The following is a 24272-nucleotide window of genomic DNA, read 5'->3' as shown; positions in this document are numbered from 1 at the left end:
TAGAACGATGAGTTCGATGACGGTTTGGATGTACCGTGCACTATTCAGTGTCCCCTCGACATCACCAGTGGTGTACGGCCAATGTAGGAGATCGCTCCCCACACCATGATGCCGGGTGTTGGCCCTGTGTGCCTTGGTCGTATGCAGTCCTGATTGTGGCGCTCACCTGCACGGCGCCAAACACGCATACGACCATCATTGGCACCAAGGCAGAAGCGGCTCTCATCGCTGAAGACGACACGTCTCCATTCGTCCCTCCATTCACGCCTGTCGCGACACCACTGGAGGCGGGCTGCACGATGTTGGGGCGTGAGCGGAAGACGGCCTAACGGTGTGCGGGACCGTAGCCCAGCTTCATGGAGACGGTTGCGAATGGTCCTCGCCGATACCCCAGGAGCAACAGTGTCCCTAATTTGCTGGGAAGTGGCGGTGCGGTCCCCTACGGCACTGCGTAGGATCCTACGGTCTTGGCGTGCATCCGTGCGTCGCTGCGGTCCGGTCCCAGGTCGACGGGCACGTGCACCTTCCGCCGACCACTGGCGACAACATCGATGTACTGTGGAGACCTCACGCCCCACGTGTTGAGCAATTCGGCGGTACGTCCACCCGGCCTCCCGCATGCCCACTATACGCCCTCGCTCAAAGTCCGTCAACTGCACATACGGTTCACGTCCACGCTGTCGCGGCATGCTACCAGTGTTAAAGACTGCGATGGAGCTCCGTATGCCACGGCAAACTGGATGACACTGACGGCGGCGGTGCACAAATGCTGCGCAGCTAGCGCCATTCGACGGCCAACACCGTGGTTCCTGGTGTGTCCGCTGTGCCGTGCGTGTGATCATTGCTTGTACAGCCCTCTCGCAGTGTCCGGAGCAAGTATGGTGGGTCTGACACACCGGTGTCAATGTGTTCTTTTTTCCATTTCCAGGAGTGTATAAAAGAAAGAAAATTATTTACAATACTTCACCTCCATTGACTGATTTGGATTGGCAATAAAGTGTCTAGAAAGAATTTTAGGATGGTACAGCATACCTGCATACCCATTTGATGGAGACACACAAAAAACCAAACTTAAAAAACTGCATAAATTTGCAAGGGTGGGACAAAAAATATGGAAAGACCGGGATAAATGCGTGTTTCATCATAAATGCAGACGCCAGCCAAGCCAGCGGGCTGCGACGCTGTGGTTGACCGCAGGAGGCACCTGTGCAACTTCCTTACAATGCTACAACTGTCAGTCGTACGCTGAACAGTGTTCTGTACGGTTGTGAGTACATCATGTGAGAGCTAGGTGGATTCGCATGCGGGCAGATCGTTATTGTGGGTGCTTCCATAACTAAGTAGAGGCGAAATGTTTGGTTTTTCAAGAGGCACCTTATACAAAAAGTGGAGAAACATCATTCTCTAAGTGACAAAACAGGCGAAAGTGTGTGTTGAGTGACAGTGGCGGACGGTCATTGAAGAGGACTATGACAGAAGATAAGAGAACGACAGTCATAAATATCATTGTAGAACTGAATATCGCCCTTATGAACTCTGTCGGCAGGTCAGCTGGAATTCCAAAACCATGTATCAATGATGAAAATGTCTAACAGGAAAACGTTGTGCTGAAACCATAAACCCTGGACTATAGAGGAATGGAGTAAAGCTATTTGGTGGGATGCTTCTTAGAAAACACCGTTTCCAACTTTTGGCCGAATTTACGTCCCAGAGTGGAACATGGCTGGAGTTCGGTGATGATTTAGGCACCAGTCTCGTTCTGTTCGACGGGTCCCGTGATTACTCTGCAAGGTTGCGTTACTGCGAAGGATTATGTGATTATTCTGGCTGATCAGGTCCTCCCCATGGTACACGTTTCTTCCCCGAAAATTATGCTGTGTTCCACGACGAAAGGGCTCCTGTTCACACAGCTCACATCGTCAAGGACTGGTTTTGTGAAACGTCACATGTGTCCTGGCCGCCTGAGTCATCAGCTCTCGGTATTATGGAGCCTTTGTGATACAGTTTACATAGAGGGGTGCGTGATCTGTATCCAGCTCTGGCATCGTTACCTGAACTTGACATTGTTTTGCAGGAAGAACAGTGTAAGAGTCCTTGAAAACCACACAGGACCTGTATGTATCCATTCCAAGTAAACTGGAAGGTATTTCGAACGCCACCTGTTTTCCTACATCGAATAGGCGTGGTAATGTGGGATATTTTTGGTATTTCTATATTTCTGTTCCATCCCCTGTATTTCGCAATACATACTGACATGGCTAAAAGCAAAATTTTATTCGTGTAACTTCTTGACATTTATCTGGACAGAGTTTCATGCAGACTTCCTAACACTTCTAGGTCCATCCACAATGTTAATAGTAGTTCATCGTCAATAGTTTGCTCAAATTATCAAAACACATTGTTTTGGCTACTATTGTACACAATGAGTTGTTTATGGGGTCAGTGAATGGAGCCGTCTCAATTTCAACTGGTGTGATAGTCATTTCAGGGTGTATCTCTTTCTGCAGCTAGTACTGGCAATGGGCTTGGGGGCCGTGTTTACGTCTGACACACTGTACCAGTCTGACACGGTACATTACACTTCTCTGTTCGACAGTGCTACTAAAGAGGCGTTGTGAGGACGAGCAGCCAGCAGCAAAACACTCACGCGAATAGGGAGCGTCGCGGTCAAGTCTGAGCAGCGCGATGTCGTTGGAGAGCTTAGGGGTGTACTCCGGGTGCGGAATGGACTGCTCGATTCCGAAGTCCTGTGCCGGAGGCACGCAGAAGTCGCCGTCGCAGTCCACGTCTGTGCGCTGGTCCCACTCGCCCAGCCGTACACTCACCCTGACATGGAGAAAAAAAAACATTGGCCACTGCCATCATTCAGAGAGAAATACTTTTTACCAGACATAGTGTCCCGAGTTTTGCTATCTTCTGCTAAGTATGGAATTCGTTTGCTGTTACCGCTGGTGCCTATGTACTACTTCTCGAGTCAAATTTACTATCTTACAGGCCTATATTGGAACAAATAAGCCCTCGGTCACAAATATTAAGTCAAAATTGACCTGGTTTCGATGCTACCGTGAGCGTCGTCTTCAGAATTAGACTAACTCTACTAAAACATATTAGGTATGTAGTACATTAATAAACTTAAAGTTTGTACTGACTCGAAAAGATGCAGTACTTACAAGTCACATTTTAAAAAAGACTGAGTTTTGTTGCAACCCTTGTTCATAATACGAGCAGCCTTTAGCGGCTCGCCATCTCACAACTGTTCATGACGTCGCCTTTCCAGCTTAGATCTTTTTTAATATGTGACTTATAAGTACTGCATCTTTTCGAGTCAGTACAAACTTTAATTTTATTAATGTGCTATATACCTAATATGTTTTAGTACAGTTAGTCTAATTCTGAAGACGACGCTCATAGTAGCGTCAAACCAGATCAATTTTGACTCAATATTTGTGACCGAGGCTTATTTGTTCCAATATAATTCTGACACGGTCACTGAACCTTAGCAGCTACGTTCAAAGTTTTATCTTACAGTCCTTTTGAAAGTTCTCTTTTATGTTATGCGTAGTGTTCTAGTTAAAAAAGTTATCAGTCATGAGAAAACTGAACTACTCACAAGGCAATTTTACATAACCTACTATTTCTTTAGAGATGTCGCGTAATACTCTTTTTCTTAGTTTGGTAATAGATACGTAAACAGGCAAAGCTCGATGATTATATTGGTTTCCGTCCCCAAGATATTTTTAAGCGAAGTTCTGTAAGAAATGGTAGACGACATCTCTTCAGGCGCGCGGAATGGCCTCGCCGTCTAGGCCCTTTTGAGGAAGTATGGCGGCTACCTGCGCCTCAACTAGCTAGTCGGTGACCCTACACCCGACTGGTTAGTGATTGTTGATGGATTTGATTTTCACATAGGAATGATAAATTTCCAGCAGCTTCACATGAAAATCGCTTCATTGCATAATCGTCATGTCCAGCCCTAGCATTAAAAGAGCATATAGCGTTTCAAGCAGTCAGAGAATCCTCATGGCATTCAGCAGATGCCCCGCCTTAAAAAGAACTTTCGTACGACACGTAGTCAACGGCATTGTCACATCTAATGTAGCAACCCCACCAAGACTTCAAATGTTTATCTCTCTTTGGTAAGCTTACGGACTCCCAATGACGCCACACAGCTGGGAGTGAGAATAGTGAGGAGTACTCACAGCTTGTAGCGGTTGAGGTTCTTGTGGATGACGCACTGCGCCACGGTCAGCACGTAGCGCCCGGTGACGAGTGCGCCGTCGCACAGCAACACGGGGGGGCCGCCGTCTGAAAATGCTCAGCCTCACAGCCAGTGACAAATCTAAACCAGCATAACTTTTAGAAATTATTTTATTAGGAGATTGAAATCATGACATGGCAGTTTACTGTTTATGACGCAACCATTAACGATATCTTAGAGAGACTTGACTCTCTAATTAATATACATTAATGTATAACAGAAAGTCTGACATTCTTCATTATGGCTATACACCAAAACTTACCTTCTAGCTTTAGTGCTAAGTACTAAGTGGCTCAGTGCCCAGTTCATAATTACGAATCCAAAAGTCTCTAATTAGATCTTTAATCAGTTCTAAGAGTTTTATTTGTCACTTATCCTTCCTTTAGCCTCAAGCTATGATTGTTAATGTGAAATAATGCCGAGTTTCAGCGTTTCTAGGAGTCAATGTTGAATTTACGTTCCTCTGTAACTGGTCGGTCAAGTCTGTTCGAAGCTCTGGAGGAAATCAACAGGATACTGCGGTGGTGGTGGTAAGTTCCCACGGGACTGCTGAGGTCATCAGTCCCTAGACTTAACCGCTACTTAATTTAACTTAAACTATCTTACGCTAAGGACAACACGCACACCCATGCCCGAAGGACGATTCGAACCTCCGAAGGGGACGAGCCGCGCGAACCGTGGCAAGACGCCTGAGACCTCGAGGCTACCCCGCGTGCCACAGGATACTGCCTCCAATAGGACTGTTCCTAGTAAAACACTGTGGTTCTGAAACCATCCTACAGACTGATGACATTTCTTTTTTTACTGTTGCGTTGTTTCATTACTTGCTCGGTTACAGCTAGTACTACAGAGAACACAAATACTCTGCTTGGGAAAGGCAGTTACAGGTGCACATAATTACTCAACTAATCCCATCTGGGAGAACGTAGTAGCAAAAAATCGGATCAAGATTGTATCTCACACTCTCTCTCATTAAAATCATTGCCCTGAATAATGTGAAAAGCGTATCACTAAAAAAGTATGTTTATGAAGCAATAACACTGCTCTGGCTGAGATTGAACTACTTTTATTGGTAAACTACTGGTCGTATTCAACTATACAACCATTATTAAGTGGTAGATGAAGGCCATGAGTACCGGCCAAAATCTCGACTTACGGCTATCAGGCTACAGGATTAATGTGAGCTTCTTCGACAAATAGCTGCCCATAACGTCGTACAACCAGAAATCATGGCAAACACGAAGTATATAAAACCAAAGTACTTCATCTGACCAAGCTGTACTGAAATAAAACGACTGGAGTTGCTCATAGGTCAGCCCCCTGGACTCACATTCAGAAGGACGCTGGTTGAAATACCCGTCCAGCCATCCAGATTTAGCAAATGCTGGGATTGTTGCTTTGAAACGTGCGCAGGCTATTTCCTAGCACGTCCCATCTTAATCAGAGCTTGTGTTTGTGTCTGCTTACCTCGTTGTTGACTCAACGCCAAACACTAATTATCTTTTTGTCGTGCAATAGAAAATGTGATGAGTACTACCGTAGTTCATTATGTTAGTGGGAGGGAAAATGGAGACAACGCAATGACTATGAGAGTGACAGCAGCCAAAAGTAACGTCAGTGACGTGAATATCAAAATCAACAGAAGCTTTGTTCACATGTTCAGTGACGGGAGAGATTCCACTGCTTATGCAGTCTTCTTATTCCAGGAAAATTATTATTTGTGAATTGAGATGATAGACCGAATCGTTGCTTCCGAGAACTTCCTGTGCATTCTGGTTTCGTTCTGCCACATCCCAAAGATGTAAAAGCAGTTCTTTATTATGAAATTCCTAAGCTGAAAGTTATTAACTTACATTGGTCTTGACTGAAGATAGGAAGCACAATAACTGGTGAAGTAGTCATGCATTAATCTTTTACGACAAACGTAGTATAAATGTGTAACTATTGCCATTAATCAGTGAGCTGTTGGTATTTTAAACCGAAATTCGTGCTCACCAAAGAAAACTAAATTTCTTGACTGGAATACTTTTGATAAAGTTTTATTTGTATGTTTTGTTTATAACTGAGCAACCGTTGTAGGTTTAAAAAAAATGTTGTGTCCTATTGGAGACAACTTCCTATAGTTGCCTTCTACCATCCGCAGGTTTAAAGTAGGATAGCGTTGGGACTCTCACGTTTCCTTGTCACGTTAAGACTGAATGATAAATGAAGCTACTGACTACTTCCTCAGTGATTATAGTAGGAGTTGTCTATTTTAAACGATGTTCTTTTATTTAATGTGTATCAGTTGGCTGAATACGTCGTGATAACCTTATGAAAAGGCGAACAAATTTACATCCGCTACCAGCATCAGTAAGTTCCTGATGACGAAAATAGAGGAAATCGTATGAAGCTTTAGATTTGCTGGCAGGGGAGGCATGCCAGCCCCAGATCGAATACACCCAGAGGATTACCGACGAGGGTCAGTGTGGTCACCTGTCTGGCTAGGATTTTTAGGTGGATTCTCACATCCCACTAGATGAATTCCAGGGTGGTACCCAAGTTCCGCCTAAGTTACACGAATCACGGACATTTCTTAAGCTTTTGCTCACTTTCACATGAATAATAAATACGACATGCAGATACTTGGGGTGCAAATAAGTAGTGGAGAAAGAGGGATTCTGTTCCACTCTGCATTGTTGGCAGATGTATCCAAGATAACGGCGATGACGTCATCCAAGATGGCGTCATGTAGTCTTGGCAACAGCACATGACAATATCCAAGATGGTGGCCATGACATCATTCAAGATGGCGGAGTTTGGCTGGAAGTTTGAATTTTTGAAGGAAAGTGCCATGACCCCCTCCCCTAGAAAAATGGCGCTGAGTTCAAATTCCAATGGGATAATGCATCACACCACAGTTATCTCTACTAAGCAAAGAAAATCGTGGGAAGGTAGCTCACTCGACCTGCCTCCACTAACGTATGTCACCCGACCGCCACTTCCTCCTATGAACAGGCGCTAAATTTGAATTTTGGTAGGAAGATACGCAACTTGTGATTTCGCTGCTACTCTAAGAAAATGGCGTGAAGGAGAGGACATTTGTACTAACCTCAGTCGCTCGATCGCCACCTCCTCCTAAATATTTGTGGAAAAAAAGGACTTGGAGATAAGTCTTTATTTAAACAATTTCATGCAGCTGTGTTCTCCATGAGGTCCAGAGCCCAACTCACTTAGTACACATCACCACCACCAGAGAGCGTTCTCATCTGTAATGTAATCCAAGATGGCAGCAAACAGAGTGTTCACCATGAGGTGTGGAATCCAACTTACTTAGTACACAGTGCCACCACCAGAGGGTGCTACCGTGACATCAGGTGATGACGCAGCTACCGTTATCCAAGATGGCGTCAAACAGTGTGTTCACAACAAGGTCTGGACTGAGTACACAGTACCACCAGCAGAGTGCACTGTCCTCCATTTCATATCGTAATCCAGGATGGTGTGGGTAAATACTGGGAAAACGACTCTTCCTGTGCTGGGCATATGTTTTTATTTTGCAGGCAGTGTCTCCACCATGAGATCTAGACTCTAACTGGCCTAGTACACAATACAGAGTACAGAGGGTGCTGTTGCCCGTTTCCTGATGTAATCCAAGATGGTGTGAGAAAATGGCGGGAAAACGACTCTGGACACAAGTCTTAATTTTGCAGGCAGTCTATCCACCACAAGGTGTAGACTCCAACTGAATTAGTACACAGTACTTCCACCAGTTGGTGCTGTCAGCCCTCCTGTGATGTAATCCAAGATGGTGGTCTGTAGGGGGAAAATGGAGCCAAAATGACTCAGCCTGCGCTGAGCTGCTGTGTAGTGTAAGGAAGGACTGGACACTATTTATTATGGAACATTTTTTTTAGGGATGGAGTACATTTATCACACTCCAGAATGAGATTTTCACTCTGCAGCGGAGTGTGCGCTGATATGAAACTTCCTGGCAGATTAAAACTGTGTGCCGGACCGAGACTCGAACTCAGGACCTTTGCCTTTCGTGGGCAAGTGCTCTACCAACTAAGCTACCCAATCACGACTCAGCCCCATCCTCACAGCTTTACTTCTGCCAGTACCTCGTCTCCTACCTTCCAAACTTTACAGAAGTTCTCCTGCGAAACTTGCAGAACTAGCACTCCTGAAAGAAAGGATAATGCGGAGACATGGCTTAGCCACAGCCTGTGGAATGTTTCCAGAATGAGATTTTTACTCTGCAGCGGATTGTGCGCTGATATGAAACTTCCTGGCAGAAGTAAAGCTGTGAGGACGGGGTGTGAGTCGTGCTTGGGTAGCTCAGTTGGTAGAGCACTTGCCCGCGAAAGGCAAAGGTCCCAAGTTCGAGTCTCCGTCTGGCACACAGTGTTAATCTGCCAGGAAATATTTATCACACTGTTTCAAAACACTAGACCGCACCTAGATGCTGATGATGATGCGATCGGATGGGAGTGAAGACTTATTTACAGAGCATAGACCCTCCAAGCTGGGTCACGTGCACATCTGGTCCACGCAGCTGACATATAGGGTGGGCACGCAGATGCTCCAGGGGACATGCTCAGATGCGATCCGCTGCCAGACGCAGGGGAAATTTGTCTCTGTTTCCGAGTATACAACCATGGTTATACCGATGTCACAGAACTGCAAGGTGCATACACGTACACTTCATACTCAAGACACCTGAAGACAGCACTTGTCTTTACTGCTGATGACAGAATAGCACAGGCTGCCTTCCCCCTAGCATTTGTGGTGGACCAAGTGTTATGTGTTCAGCCATGCATACCTGCCCCAGCATGGTTCACACCTCACCTTGCCACGAAACGTCTGCGTGGCCACTCGCCATCTAATATGTTCTCAATGTTGTTCTTATGTCACATGGCTTTGTAAAAAATAGCTTCCAAGTCGACCTCGCAGGAATTGTATAGTGTCCCAGAAATAGTTAACACTCGCTTTCTTGAAGTCTCAGCTTGTATGCACGAAAATTCTTACCCTAACAGAACCTGTTTACTAAAATAACGCCGAATACAGGCTTTCTCGATGACCTAACACGATTGCCTTCCTGCTCTCAACATACACAAATGATCTCACCGCTATGTAGAGGCTCCTATATCCCAGAACAAAGGATGTGAATGAATCGAATTTTATGATTGGCTCTTATCGAATTTACGCACTGAATTACTAATGCCGCCGGTATCAAAGCACAATCCACCTTTTCTTCAGAAATAAAATTATTTTGGAGAGGTCGCTAAATTGCATCGACAGTTAAACCTGCGAACTTGTCTACAGATCATCTAATACATACAAGACCTACAAGAATATTGGAAGCCAGGAAGATATTTACCTGTGTAACTACAATTAAATATTACTAGTGCTGCTACAGTATGACACTGATGAATGTACAGGTAATGTCTCCTATTGACAACTGGGCTTCTGGAACAAATCTCAGTACCTATAGCACATATAATTTTCCACTTGAAATTCTCTTTCATATCCTCACGGTTATGAATGTGCTGAATCTATTCATCCCTCATGATAGGACACACAGTCATCCTTTCTAGTCATGCCATAACAAACTGTAGTAACTTTACAATGCAATATATACACATTTTACACAATGTAAGCCACAGTAACTTTACAATACAATATATACACATTTTACACAAACAGTGCAGTTACCTTTTGTATCTGTACAGCACCCAAAAACTTATGGTATGCATACACACACACCAGCTATATGTCATGATGCTCCCCAGTCCTAGGGAAGCACCGTCAGCCTTTTCTTTCTTTCTACAGACGAGACTTTCAGCAGCAATAAACTATTTTGCACTGAACAATATTGCACCAACAACTAAACCTCGCAAAGTGCCATGGATATCGTCAAATACGGGAAGACTCTTACTCATTTACACTGCTCTTCCACCAAGGACAGGAGCTTGAATATTAGAGTGTGAAACCGATCTCAAATCCATCAATATATCACCGTCTACCTTGTCGATGTACTAAACATACAATTCACATCCTCCACCATACAAAATCATCCCTTTTACATCATTTGTACATATACCGTGGAGACGGACAGTTTCGTATATATACTCCTCTCAGCACTTGGGCATCTACGTCCGACAGGTGCCCATGGCACTTCAGAACTGTTCTACAAATTCGGGATCATTTCCCCTCGGCACAAACTCGTTAATGTTTCTGCTTCCTTGCTTGCTCGCCTTTCTACACACACTTCCAGACTCAGGGATTACAAGAACACACATGTTTTTGCATGGTTCGTGATAATATTATAACACTGTCACGGTACTTCTTGATATCAAGCACTAGGCAGCATCCTACCGATCGCTAGCACAACATAATTCCCAAGATACAGACTGTTAATTATTTCTCTACAAATCCCCAAACTTTTGCGAGGTGCAGTGTGCTGTATACCACTGAGTAACTACAAACAAATAGTGGAAACTTATTTCCATTCTCGAATGCTGATGTCGGTGATGTAACAGATACCAAATCATCCCTATAATTTACAAGCCTGCATGTTACTGTCAGAAGCGGTCTTGGTTCTACAGGGGCACACAAGTATCCCATGTCTAGAAAGCAGGCAAACATGTCTTCCACATGCTAGATGCACACACCACAATCGATCTTCCCTCAACAAAATAAAAGCGCGAAATTTGCAGAAGCAGTCAACCAAACAATTTACATGGGAGTGAATAACAGTCCAACGCAAATCCACCTCCATACACAATCTTCTCAACTTTCCACTTGATCACAAAAGCCGCCCAACACATACTAAGTATTAGTTCGCTATTCGGTCGTCTACAGGACGTCAAAGTTAACTCAGATACATGCCTACGCTCCAACAGGCCTCTGCCTTCAGACGGATGCTGCCGTTAACAGGGAACGTAAATCATTCCCACCACAGGCCATGCGTACATGGAATCATTCTAGGAAACCAGTCACATATATCCTTTATCATTATACTTACAATTAAATGTTACGATCGTGTTCTCAATTGAACGGCATTCAACAAAGAGCGAACTATCGGAAATACTCTCTGCTGTCAGCACTGGCTCTGGAAATAGAAATATGACTACCTTTCTTATGACTTGACATACTCTTCCCTTTGCTATCACAGTACTCCAAGTCAAATCCATACCCTCTGTATGACTGGACATAGTCATTTCCTTTCCACAAACACATACTTTATAAAGCCTGGTGCTCAAATGCGATCATATCACATATTCCCTACTACTACTAAGTATGATTCTTCATCAATAACTGATTGCCTGCGATACGAAATAATACTGACCGAAAATCAACGATGGGTGTGCATGTCTCTTAGGTTTTTCTTGCAAGTCCTGCCACCATGCCCTAGAAAGAGAGACGCAATCAGTGAGACGTTAAAGAAAAAACCGATCGCAGCAACTACTGCATGTTACTGTCAGAAGCGGTCTTGGTTCTACAGGGGCACACAAGTATCCGTGTTAAAAGCTATACCTAATTCACGAATTGAGGTACGACATTACCTCTGAATAAGGTGGCTTTTTCTGGATGGATACCGTGACGGTGATCATGGGAACGTGTATTACCAGACCACGATGCAACCTTGTGATAAAAGTACCACATTTTGAAAGTGGTTCAGCTAAGGAACGTGGTATGTAAGTGTATTTGCCACTCCCTCAAACCGATAATTCTATAGTATTTGTAACGCATTCTGTCTTGATACCATATCAGAGGTTCTGCGATATATCCACTGAGTTATAGGCGATGACTGATTGAGAAGGAACACAAACAGCAGTGGTAGATAATGTACCGATTGAGGTCATAAGAAGAAAAATGTACGCTAGCTTCTCAGATCTCTAGTGTTACGCTGTCCAATAGAAATGACGTCATTGATTTGGAATCAGGTCTCCCCATTCAAGCACATAACTGCATCGGATCACACCCACAAGTGAATCATATTTCTGGCACTCCCATCTCTCGAAACGAGTCATCTTTCCTGAACCTAGCTGCTACAGTAAAATTCCAACATGGTTTTAGTCATCCCCTATGCGTCTTGCAACTGCTTCCATTTCTACAGCTTCGCGCATGTCATCGTTCCAATTTAAGTCTGAACTGAGCAGAAGTAGGAGAAAGACATATCCACCACCATCTGCAACCCATGTAGAAACAGGACGACCTGAGTTTGGGCAACAGGAGTATGTTTCGACCATTCGGCAGAAATGCGAACAATGTGGTACGTCCCCAAACTAGATACAAGTACTACGGATCCGCGTAGATTCAAATCAATCAGCCAAACATGCTATCATCTTTATTCTCTACCCCCAACATAGAAAAATTACAAACTATAAAAGCTCATCCGATTTAGAAGTCACCTAGGCACCGATGCCGACGCAATGACGCAAATCTGCGATGGGCCTCCAGAGTGGAGATGGAGATTCCGCAATGCTTCCCAAAATAGCGTAGCATGCAGCCATCCGAGCATTCCTAACGGTATACCTCGACCCTCACCGAATTTACACCTGAAACTGCTGCTGCTACCGGCGCCTGTTAAATGTATAGGCACTGCAGAGGCCACTTTAAAGTTTGATCACCTATAGTCTAGGCAAATTATCGTATCCCGCAGACTATACTAAGACACAAGAGGTGCTCATTCTAAGCCTGATTCAAACACTGTTTTCTAATACACTTTTGTACAATGCCAAACATTTTGTTTTTCTGCCACAACTTTGAGGCCAGTGTCATGTTCTAAACTGACGTTAAGAAGTTCTGACCCGCAAACTTTCGCAGGAAACTAGACGTAGCATGGTGTAAATCGTATTCTTATGGCGGGTAGCATAACACGCCACACATCGGTTGATTTTAAATAAAAGACAGTTACAATATAAGCAAACTGGAAGAGTTTTGCCGCATTGGCGTAGGCCTCCAAACTACGGTCCGAAGTTGATTCACGAGCTCTACATTTAGACTTGTTTCTCACCCTGACGGAATAGCTGATGTCTCTGCATTCCCTTTCGACTGATTCCTCATACTGCACTCATGTACGCGATCAGTGTTTCGGTGCTCTCCACCCCAGAAGTTGCTGTCCATCCACCAAAACTTTTCCCCAACTCAAACAATCAATATCAGTCAATCATTATGTAGTAACCAGTGCACAGATGGGATGGGAAAGACACCATCAATGTACTCTAATAATAAGCATCACAGTTGACAGTGTGAACAGTTTTACAGTAACTTCAACACTGGCCAGTGATGTGATAGCATGTTTCCCGAATTTCAGATTCATAGCTAAACCACCCCCTCTCCACTTCGTGAGTATCAGTGCGAACATGGATAGATGACTGTGCAGTACATCCATTCAGTGTTAATTCTCGAACACATAAATCATCAAAGTATACCACACAATGCTCCACATATTTCTATCACCTCAAGCATAATATTTAATTTACGATCTATCTCTCTGTGTATGGGAGTCACAGAGCATTCAGAGAGTGAAAGACCCTCCTCACATAGTCACTGACCAACCTGACGTGCAACACCGTTAGCGAATTAATCTGCAACCGACCAGAACAAGACCGCTACACTCCACCTCTCATGAATGAATGGAGCTTTCCAAGTTCTCACCCATCTCGAGATGCATCCATGTCGAGGAGCTTAGCACTCCTTATCGATGTATAGTAACACATTTCAAAGTGCCATGATGTAATAGCAGACAGTTAAGAAGAACAAGAAATAATGATTTTTATAGGCGATTGAACTCCAGACGGATGGAGTTCGACGCATTTTTATGTAAATCAACCAAGCTATCAACTCTAAAGTACTGTTCTAGAGTCTAGGAAGACATTCGTAAGAGAGGACATAAACACATGCAGTCCTAAGACTACAACGTTCTGCACTTAAAATGGGCAAATAATGTTAGGTCACCTGCGTTTCCGACCTATCAGACGTATGAAATGTAGCGTTGTTAATATTCTTTTGTGAGAAATATATTTCAAGCGCATGACATACATCCTCCTTCCTAGTTTCTCTACGAAAAACTATGTTATGGAACCGTAAAACACTTGCTCTGCGTGATACGACCACAATATAGCTTTCCGGAGGCATATAGTGTCCACTGTTCACATCCGAACACCGTTCAGAAATTATACAATGCCTGCATCAGACCTATATAAAATGCTCGTTAGTAGCGGGGGATTCATCCTACAAGGGAACAAATAAACGCATAGCAGCAGCGTCCAACATGTGAAAATTACGTCATTCCATCACTAACTCTGTAAACAGCACATCTGTCGGGAAAATGTGTACAAGGCGATTGCAACGCCTCACAAGCTCCTATTTCTAACTTATTTATGATGCTGAAGTCTCGATTTTATACTCAAGATGAGATTGGGGGGGGGGGGGGGGGATGGAATACATCACATAAATCAAAGTTGTTTAGAGGAATGTGTCAAGTTTCATCACCCATGAGATGGAAGTCCTCTGATGACCGACAGGTTAACCATTAACAATCAAAAGTAGACAGTGCTTTAAACCGCATACAGGACAGGGGGCTGTATATGAGTAGAGTGCAGGCCATGTCACATGACAGATGCACACGGACAGAACACTGGAAAAAAATTGACCTTCACCAACTTCTCCTTCTTTAGAATCATTCAGTCAACCATTAAATCATACCTCATTACAGCTCTATCTCAATCGATCACCCCGTCCACTCCTTGTTAACCTTTAACGGAGATGCAAGTAAGTTTAGAGGTGAATGGTTCTCTGTCCTCCTGAAAAGCTTCAAATACTCATGTGTATCACTGGTACCTCAACAGACATACACTATAATACTGCCTCAACGGAAAAACAATTGACTACCCCCCTGATTCCCTTCGTTTCGATGTTGACCTTTTCCCGGATCCTTCCTGTTGCCGCATACTTGTTCCCATGCACAAATTGTTTGGCTCGAACCAGAAGAGACTCTAGTATTTCCTCAATTTCACAGCATTTCGGTGTACATTCTGTCAATCTATCCTCTATTCCCTTGTCATTTTTCGCAGTTCCATCCATTTTAGGTCAGATCTATCCATGCGATCGCAAAATAACGTCTCATTCTGTGTTCTAAAACTGCCTGTAAAAGTAGAACAGCTGCCAACACCTAGCCCAAATGAACTGATCGGGAGACGTAATATAGCACCGTACTCAACTGTATCCAGCCACGTCCACATTCAGAGAGCGTTTGCTCTGTTTTCTGTATGTCTGTGTATATGCACACCTGGGGCAGGTATGCACGGCTGAACATGTCACGCATGGTCCATTACAAACACTAGGGGGAAAGCAGCCTGTGCTATTCTATCATCAGCGGTAAAGACAAGTGCTGCCTGCAGGTGTCTCGAATATGAGATGGATGTGAATGCGCCTTGGAGTTCTATGACGTTGGTATAACCTGTATACTCGCAAGTAGAGACAACTATCCCCTGCGTCCGGCAGTGACTCGCAGCTGAGCATGTCCCCTGGAGCATCTGCAGGCCCGCCCATTCACGTTGGCTGTGTCGACCAGATGTGCATACAGCCCAGCTTGGAGTGTCTGTGCTCTGTAAATAAGTCTTCACTCCCGTCTGATCACGTCATCATCAGCATCTAGGTGAACACATATTGCAATAGGAGTTACTCTGGTGTCAAGTATGAAAGGGCTGTCGCCACCTGATGCCCGAGGGCACCTGTGTGTAGTTTGACAGCTGACGGCCGCATCACTTCGCGGGGGGACGGGGGGTGGCGGAGGGTGCTTGCGTGTGTTGATTGCATTATTTTGCGAACAGGTCTGTAGGCTGTCTTATGCTTAATTTGGACAGTTTACGAGTACTGAGCATGTTTACATGTCACTGTGATGCATTATTTAGGATGAGTTTACCAGTGTGTACTGAAATTATTTGGTTAATTTAGGAGTTGTTTGGGTGTATTGAGAGCGTTATTTAGTTTACAGGTGCGTGGGCTGTGTGACATGGCCCCAAGCCCTTGAGGCCTAGTGTTTTGTATCAGTGTGATAAACATACTCCATCCCTAAATAAAATGTTCCAGAATAAATAGCGTGCAGTTTTTCCTTCAGCAATACAGCAGCCCAGCGCAGGCTGAGTCATTTTGGCGCCCTTTTCCCCCTACAGACCACCATCTTGGATTACATCACAGGAGGGATGACAGCACCATCTGGTGGAATTACTGTGTACTAGGCCAGTTGGAGTCTAGATCTCATGGTGGAGACACTGCCTGCAAAATAAAAACTTGCATCCAGCACAGGAAGAGTCGTTTTCCCGACATTTACCCCCAACCATCTTGGATTTTGTCACAAAATGGAGGACTGTGCACTCTGCTGGTGGTACTGTGTACTCAGTCCAGACCTTGTTGTGAACACACTGTTTGATGCCTTCTTGGATAACAGTAATTGCATCATCACCTGATGTCTTGGTAGCACCCTCTGATGGTGGCACTGTGTACTAAGTCAGTTGGAGTCCGCACCTTGTGGTAAACACGCTCTTTGCTGAAATCTTGGATTATGTCACAGATGAGAACGCTCTCTGATGGTGGTGATGTGTACTAAGTTAGTTGCGCTATGGACTTCATAGCAAACACTCCTGCGTGAAATTGTTTAAATTAAGACTTATCTCCAAGATCTTTTTTTCCACAAATCCTTAGGAGGAGGTGGCGGTCGGGTGACTGAGGTTGGTACAAATGTCCTCAGTTTCATGCCATTTTCTTCGATTAGCAGCAAAACCCCAATTGGCCTATTTTCCCACCAAAATTCAAACTTGGCGCCAGTTATAGGAGGAAGTGGCACTCAGCTGACAGGTCAGTGGAGGTAGGCCAAGTGAGCTATCCTTGCTTTGTAGAGATAACCATGGTGTGATGCATTATCCCATTGGAATTTGAACTTACTGCCATTTTTCTGGGGGAGGCAGACGCAGCACTTTCCCACCAACATTCAAACTTCCCGCCAAATTCCGTTTCTTGAATGATGCCGTGACCCCCATCTTAGATGTCATCATGCACTGTTGACAAGACTACACGACGCCTTCTTGGATGATGTCATCGCCGCCATGTTGGATACATCTGGCAACAATGCAGAGTGTCCCAGAATTCCCCTTGCCCTAATACTCACATATTGCGTCTCAAGGGTAATGTGGCAGCAGTAGGAAGCGCATCCAGGAGCCGCTTAAACTAACCATGCCATATCTGTCAATAAGTATGCCGACACTGCGCCAATGTAGGTCAAAACCACAAGAAAAAGAAGAAGGAGTGAGAGAATTTTATCTATGTATGTCATCGAACTAAATTATGCTTCCAGAAGATAAGAAATCGTTCACATTGCTTATATTAAGTAGGAACACGATAGCGACTGTCAGCAGCAATGAATATGAGTCATAGTAGAGCAAGCCTTAGAACTTACCTAGCGAGTATAAGAGCAGTGCCAACCACGGGTACCTGTTGATGGGAGTCACACCGTCTGTGATGCGGTCAGAATAGTCCTGTCCACATGTGTCCCTGCAATACATGAGTACGTCAGCACAAGAATGGAAAAGTGTCTTCCTGTCAAATGTAAGTAATGATGATTTTAGTGACAATATATATTATTCCCTGTCGAATGTATGGTATAAGTTTAAAAATCACATTTTGATAGCCTGCAGAGTGTACATAAAATGCACTGTCCTGTTACCTTCGGAGAAAATCGCTCTCTTCTAAGCTGCACTGATTACGCAGGTTTACTTTAACCTCTGTTACACATGTGCCTATACATGGCGATTTACTAGGGTCAAAATCGTGTTGAGAAAATGGTTTCTGATGAACGAAGAACGTGTACAAGTTTTGACGGTGGCGATAAACGTTTTTTAGTTCTCCTCGGACAAAATTTCATACATTGTTCTGGTATATTTTCTCAGTAATGTGACGTAACGGGTACGTACTCTTTGATTGCTCGTTATAGAGTAATTGCATTTTGTTTGATTTCATACCCTCCCTCGTTCATCTCATTTAGCTTTGTATCTGTATTCCACTGCAAAAAAAATTGTAAGATATGTGCAACATGTTTGTCTGCGAGTTTTAGCACAACAGTAAGGAGGGATGGGCTACAGAGTGGTGCAGCAATGCCATCGTAGGAAAGCTTGACAGAAGCAGAAAATAGTAGCGACAAATTATCACAAGAAACAGAGGATTTGCTTAACTTTTATTTTTCGAAGTGTATAAAGACTCATTACGAATAATACAGCAAGAAACAGAGGCACAGTGCCAAATAGGAGGTGTCTCTTTGTACCAAAGCACGAATGATAGTGCTGGAACCGCGACTGGAAGGCGCAGGCGTAGCATCCCATCATAAAGAGGCTCCGAGTGCAAGTGGGCTGAACTGCCACATCCTACCGTTCTCTACCATGCAGGTGGAGTGCAATTGTAGTCCAGAACTACTGAAGCCATGGCTCAGCAGACATGCAGTGTTAGGTCTGCCAGATCCCACACGAGCACATTTGCGTCTGACAGAAACTTTGTTGATATACGCCTGTGGGGTACGTCTACTGTCAGTATGCGCTCCTGATGGTGAGAATTGAGGAAGTCATTCGAAGATTTATATATTGTTTACTACTAATCAAAGAGCTGGATAGACATGCATGTTAAAGTGCTACTTGCAGGCTGGGGAGATATGCCAGCCACACACTGAAACAGCTCAGTGGATTAACGAGTAGGGTCAAAGCGGTCACCAGTCTGGTTGTGGTTTTTAGGTGGCTTCTCACATCCCAATAGGTGAATACTAGGCTGGTGTCCATGTTCCGCCTTTGTTACACAAATCGCAGACTTTTTTAATCTTTTTTAAACATGACTTATTTGGAAACAATTTTTTTCCATTCACTCAAGGTGTTTCTTGCTGACACAGTAATAATCACATTACTCTGCCCTGAAACTTACGTTCAGCAATGTCTTGGGCCACTATTTCAGGCAGCGTTGGTTTTACACAACTACAGTGCACAGCAGTATGAGCAGTTACAATCATAAAGAGTTGGCCGATATGCACGTCATGTATGCGTTCACTGAATGCAATTGAAGGGCCCCAAAACGAAACTGTTCTGAGTTGCTTCCGCAAGTGTGTTAACTGGCAGTTCTGTGGACTCACCAGCAACATTCTTCGCCCAGAAAAGGGGGGCCAGACTGACCTGTTGTGTCAGGTTGCGAACTCTGTGTAGGCCGTTGTTGAGGTGTCTGGGACATCTAGCATCGTCATCTATGTACATATATTCCGTTAACAGACTCCTTGTTGATAATAATGGCTTATTTAGAAGAACGTGCAGTCCATTCAGTGAACACTAGACGGAGAAAACCATGCACTTGGATAACTGCTCCTAAACCATTGTTCCAGTTGGCTGCTTTCGTTCCCATAAGGTTTCCAGCTGAAGTGCAGAAACTGATATATAAACCTAAGTATTGAAGCAAATGGTTAAAGGTTTCCTAGTGAGATACTCCTTTTCTGTACGCGATTCCTCACAGTAGTTGACAGCTTTTCATTGTAATGCTTCATTTAATCGTGCATTCTCAATTTCTTCGCGTTTTCTTACATCTTGATTATTTCTTTACTTCTTTTGTTTGTAAATTGTCAAATCAGCATTCGGCAAACTATGTACTGATTCATTCCATGATCAGGTAGGTCGGGCTCACATCTACCCACAGAGCTTCATAAATAAATAAACATAATACTTTCCCATCTCAGGGTTGTTTCATCACTTTCTGTACTACGTTTTGGTGATTCTGCAGGGTGGTTACAATTAAACTTTCGCTACTTCATTCACCAAATGGGTATTTATTTTGTTTTAGTCTTATCTGTATAAAAGAACAGACAGAATGTTTCACATGAATAAAGCACACAATATTTGAACATAATTTCAAATGTGTTAGTGATAACTAAGTACTACGCTGTTCAAGGAGGATAAATCTACATAGAAAGTCTGCATTGAAAGTGAATATAATAGTATCTAAAAAAAGTCTACGTTCCATCGTTTGACTACCTGGTGCACAGATATCTCTTCATCCAGAATGCAGAAGACACTTGCTGCTGGTCTTTTATACTACACAGCATTGGTGGAGCACACATTTTGCAATTTATAATTCAGGACTGCACTACCATATAAGACTAGACTACATGACACTTCACTGCACAACCTTATACTACACTACTGTACTTGCTATCATAACCAAGCTAGATATCTCATTTGTGTGGTTGGTTAGATCCTGCATGCTGAGGTGCAGCTCAGGATTCACAGAGGCTGCGCAGGTCTACAGACTAGGAGATGACTGTCATGGTCTCAGGAAATCCTTCCCGCTCCTCTGTGAAGCTCCCTTAATTGAGGAAGGTTGCGGTAGGTGAATACTGTGACATGACATAGCTCGTGATCATGAAGTACGACGTCTTCTTGGTTGTGTCTTTGCTATGCAGGATCGAATTTCGTAAGTAGATATTTTTCCAGTAAGCGATGTCAGTTTATGCCACAGTTCCTCATTCCTTTTATAGACTGCTGTCCCACGAGATGCGTTCCGGTCCTGGTCTCTACCACCTTGCCTAATGGCACATTCCAGATGATGTGATCCGGCATGCTGATTGCTCCACATTCACAAGTGTGATTGATGAGTTGTAACGTTTTTAGTAATTAACTGGGATATGGGCCATATCCCATCTGGCCAGAAGGAAATACGTCAGTCTTCTTCTTTCTTTTGTATTAGGAAGGCACTGGTATGTTCTGCTCTGTGTTTGTGCTCTGTTCCACATTTCTTGCCATTCTCTATCAATACATGACTTTATTTCTTACTCACTACATATTTTGTGCCCAGTATTTCTTTTACCTTATCATATTTGCCCTTTTCTGAGACAAAATTGAGCACGTCTCAAGTGGATACCCCGCTGTTTTGGAATGATGTCCAGATTGTGCACTGCAGGATTTATATTTTTAGTGGTATTAGTCATGACTTGCCATTAGGCGATGTAGGGATGAAACACAAGTATTAAGGTGTGCTATAATTGCAAACAGTCAACGAGGGTATGATCAAGATTAGCAGTGCTTTACTTATAAGACTATTTTATAAAAACAGCACCACTGATCCTGCTTCTTGTGAGTGTCGCTGGTGTTGAAGAATGTGATTTGGAAGTTCGAATTAACTGGCAATTTGAGAATTGCTCCAGGTAAAGGCCAACGACCAGTAACGCCACAAACGGTTAAAGAATTTACTGTTGCCATGCCTGAGAATGCTGGACTGTGATATTCTAGCAGTCCACGAGCTGTGTCGTGACAGCTGAACATTTCGCGATCGACTGCTCGAAAAGTGCTGAAAAAAATTGTGAAATGGAACCTCTAGTGTAACTCCCGGCACTTTTTGATGCAGAAGGTCGTCACATTGGCCAACGTTTGTGACATGGAACGTAAAGATAATATGCAATTGACAAATGTTACCCTCTCATATGGAAATTTACACGGTTTATTCATGATTGCTCTTGTGCATGTACTTACTAATGTTCCCATGGTGATTCATTGTCCTAAGAACACTAGTTTTTCATGGCGGGTCGCTCAAACAGTGGGAGTTTAATTACAATCACCCATCGTATTAAAGGCTTTTTCACTATTCTGAAGGTATTATCACAGAAACAATGGTAAATGTGGTAAGAGACAAAATAAATCGTATGTATACTACTTCTCTAATGATCCACCGGACACTGTAGGTCAATTAAATGAAAACAAAGAGAAAGTATGGCTGAAAAACATGAAATTTGGTCGATGGTGGTACGATTCCTGTTGTATCCAATAATAACTGGCTAGTATGGAGGAAAGCAAGAGCAGACATGGGAAAGAGACGGCGCCACTCACATGGGCAGGAGCCGCAGGTTGGGGTGCTGCACCGGGTCCTGTGGCCTGACAGGCCCAGCTGGCTTTGGCTGCTGTCCTTGGTCTGTCTGCGGCTGCTCCTCTGGCTGCGCCTGTTGCTCTGGCTGTGGTTGCGGCTTTGGCTCTGCCTGTGGCTGCGGCTTGGGTTCTGCGTGTGGCTCAGCCGGCTTTGGCTGCTGTCCTTGGTCTGTCTGCGGCTGCTCCTCTGGCTGCGCCTGTTGCTCTGGCTGTGGGTGCGGCTTGGTTTCTGCGTGTACTGCAGCTGCCCCGGTGGCGACCCACAGCACACGTGGATCAAGTGGCCATCCGTCCTTCCGCAGACGAGGCCCCGCATCAACTCGGTGACGTCTGTGGGGCGCCTTTCGTAATGCAGCAGCTCCACTAGCCAGCCGCACTCCGCCACCCGCACACACGGCGACTCGCACTGCTCTGAGAACACACGACACGCCGTGGCTTCACCGCTCCCATAAGGAGTCCATCTTCAATTATAGAATCATTTTCTTGTAGCCCCATTCAAAAAAAAAAATGACACAATCTTCAAACTGTAGAAATGTGCGTTGTGAGAGAGAAGGGACACACAGAGAGCGAGAGAGAGAGAGAGAGAGAGAGAGAGAGAGAGAGGGAGGGAGGGAGGGGAGGGAGGGAGGGAGGGAGAGAGGGTGAGGGAGAGAAGAGGAGAGACATGTTTTCCAACTATGACATAAATATCGAATCTGGTTCTTATGCTGAGTAACCTGACGTTTGAGGAAAGGTCTCAAGGGAATCGAACAAAACTTGAGACATTGAAACTTCCTGGCAGATTAAAACTGTGTGCCGGACCGAGACTTCAACCAAATGAGAGTGAAAATCTCATTCTGGAAACATCCCCTAGGCTGTGGCTATCCCCATGACTCTGCAATATCCTTCTTTTCAGGAGTGCTAGTTCTGCAAGGTTCGCAGGAGAGCTTCTGTAAAGTTTGGAAGGTAGGAGGTGAGATACTGGCAGAAGTAAAGCCGTGAGGACGGGGCGTGAGTGGAGCTTGGGTAGCTCAGTTGGTAGAGCACTTGCGCGTGAAAGGAAAGGTCCCGAGTTGGAGTCTCGGTCCGGCACACAGTTTTAATCTGCCAAGAAGTTTCATATCAGCGCACACTCCGCTGCAAAGTGAAAATCTCATTCTGAAAACTTACGACATTGTTCACAAAATAAAACTGTCATGAAAATTCTGAGTTTCCATATAAACATAAGATGATACACATTGCTCGGTCACAATCTATCTCCATATGTGAAGATTGACTATCGTTTCACACCGTTCTCTTCTTATTTTTCGTCGCAAAAAGATTCCTGTTTGTCACCCACACTCTGAATGAACCTGAAATTACTCTCGAGTAGCAGAATTGTTTTCTCATCAAGTAATATCAAATCTCTCCAATAATTTAACTATGCATTAGTACATTCTTCTGATGGTGGCGCAGTTTCATATTAGAAAACGAAAACTTGACTGCGAAATTTCTCCGTTATTTATCTAAGCTACAAGCGACATTCCGACTACCACGACAGCTTAAGGTAACACTCAGGTACCAAGATTATGAGCATATATATATATATATATATATATATATATATATATATATATATATATATATATATATATATATATATATATATGAGTCATAAGTCTTTAAAAAGATTCGATGAGACGTTATTCGGACACACCTTAACAGATGTCCCAGCACCTTGTTCCTTCTTTTTGTCAATGTTTTCCATACATTCCTTACCTCGCCGTTTCTGCAGAAAACTTCATTACTTACCAGTCCACCTGATTTTCAACGTTCTTCTGTAGCACCACATCTCAAACGCTTCGATTCTCTTCTGTTCCGGTTTTCCCACCGTCCATGTCCCACTACCATACAATTCTGTGCTCCAAACGTACATTGCCAAATATTTCTTCCTCAAATTAACGCTTACGTTCGACACTAGTAAACTCATCTTGACGAGAAATGATCTCTTTGCCAGTGTTACTCTGCTTTTTTATGTCCGTACTCCGTCCTTTGTGGGTTATCTTGATGTCTAGGTAGCAGATATCCTTATCTTCGTCTACCTCTTAATTCCCATTTCTGATAAGTTT

At 43.9% G+C, this 24272-nt stretch overlaps 1 protein-coding gene across 1 annotated transcript in view; it reads right to left on the bottom strand.

The window, feature by feature from the left end:
- Nucleotides 1-23339, bottom strand: part of LOC126480976 (CLIP domain-containing serine protease HP8-like) — a 37076-nt gene extending 13737 nt beyond the window's left edge. Inside the window, exons 1-5 of the mRNA XM_050104454.1 lie at nucleotides 23335-23339; nucleotides 22150-22596; nucleotides 17706-17800; nucleotides 4200-4305; nucleotides 2648-2826 (exon numbers count right to left, since the gene is read on the bottom strand). Of these exons, the coding sequence (XP_049960411.1) occupies nucleotides 2648-2826; nucleotides 4200-4305; nucleotides 17706-17800; nucleotides 22150-22596; nucleotides 23335-23339 (832 nt within the window). The remainder of the gene's footprint in view (nucleotides 1-2647; nucleotides 2827-4199; nucleotides 4306-17705; nucleotides 17801-22149; nucleotides 22597-23334) is intronic.
- Nucleotides 23340-24272: the final 933 nt, after the last annotated feature.

The sequence above is a fragment of the Schistocerca serialis genome, chromosome 1 (assembly GCF_023864345.2).
Source record: "Schistocerca serialis cubense isolate TAMUIC-IGC-003099 chromosome 1, iqSchSeri2.2, whole genome shotgun sequence".
Classification (NCBI taxonomy): domain Eukaryota; kingdom Metazoa; phylum Arthropoda; class Insecta; order Orthoptera; family Acrididae; genus Schistocerca; species Schistocerca serialis.
Note: the sequence above shows the minus strand (reverse complement) of the source record. Positions and strands in the feature narration are given on the sequence as shown.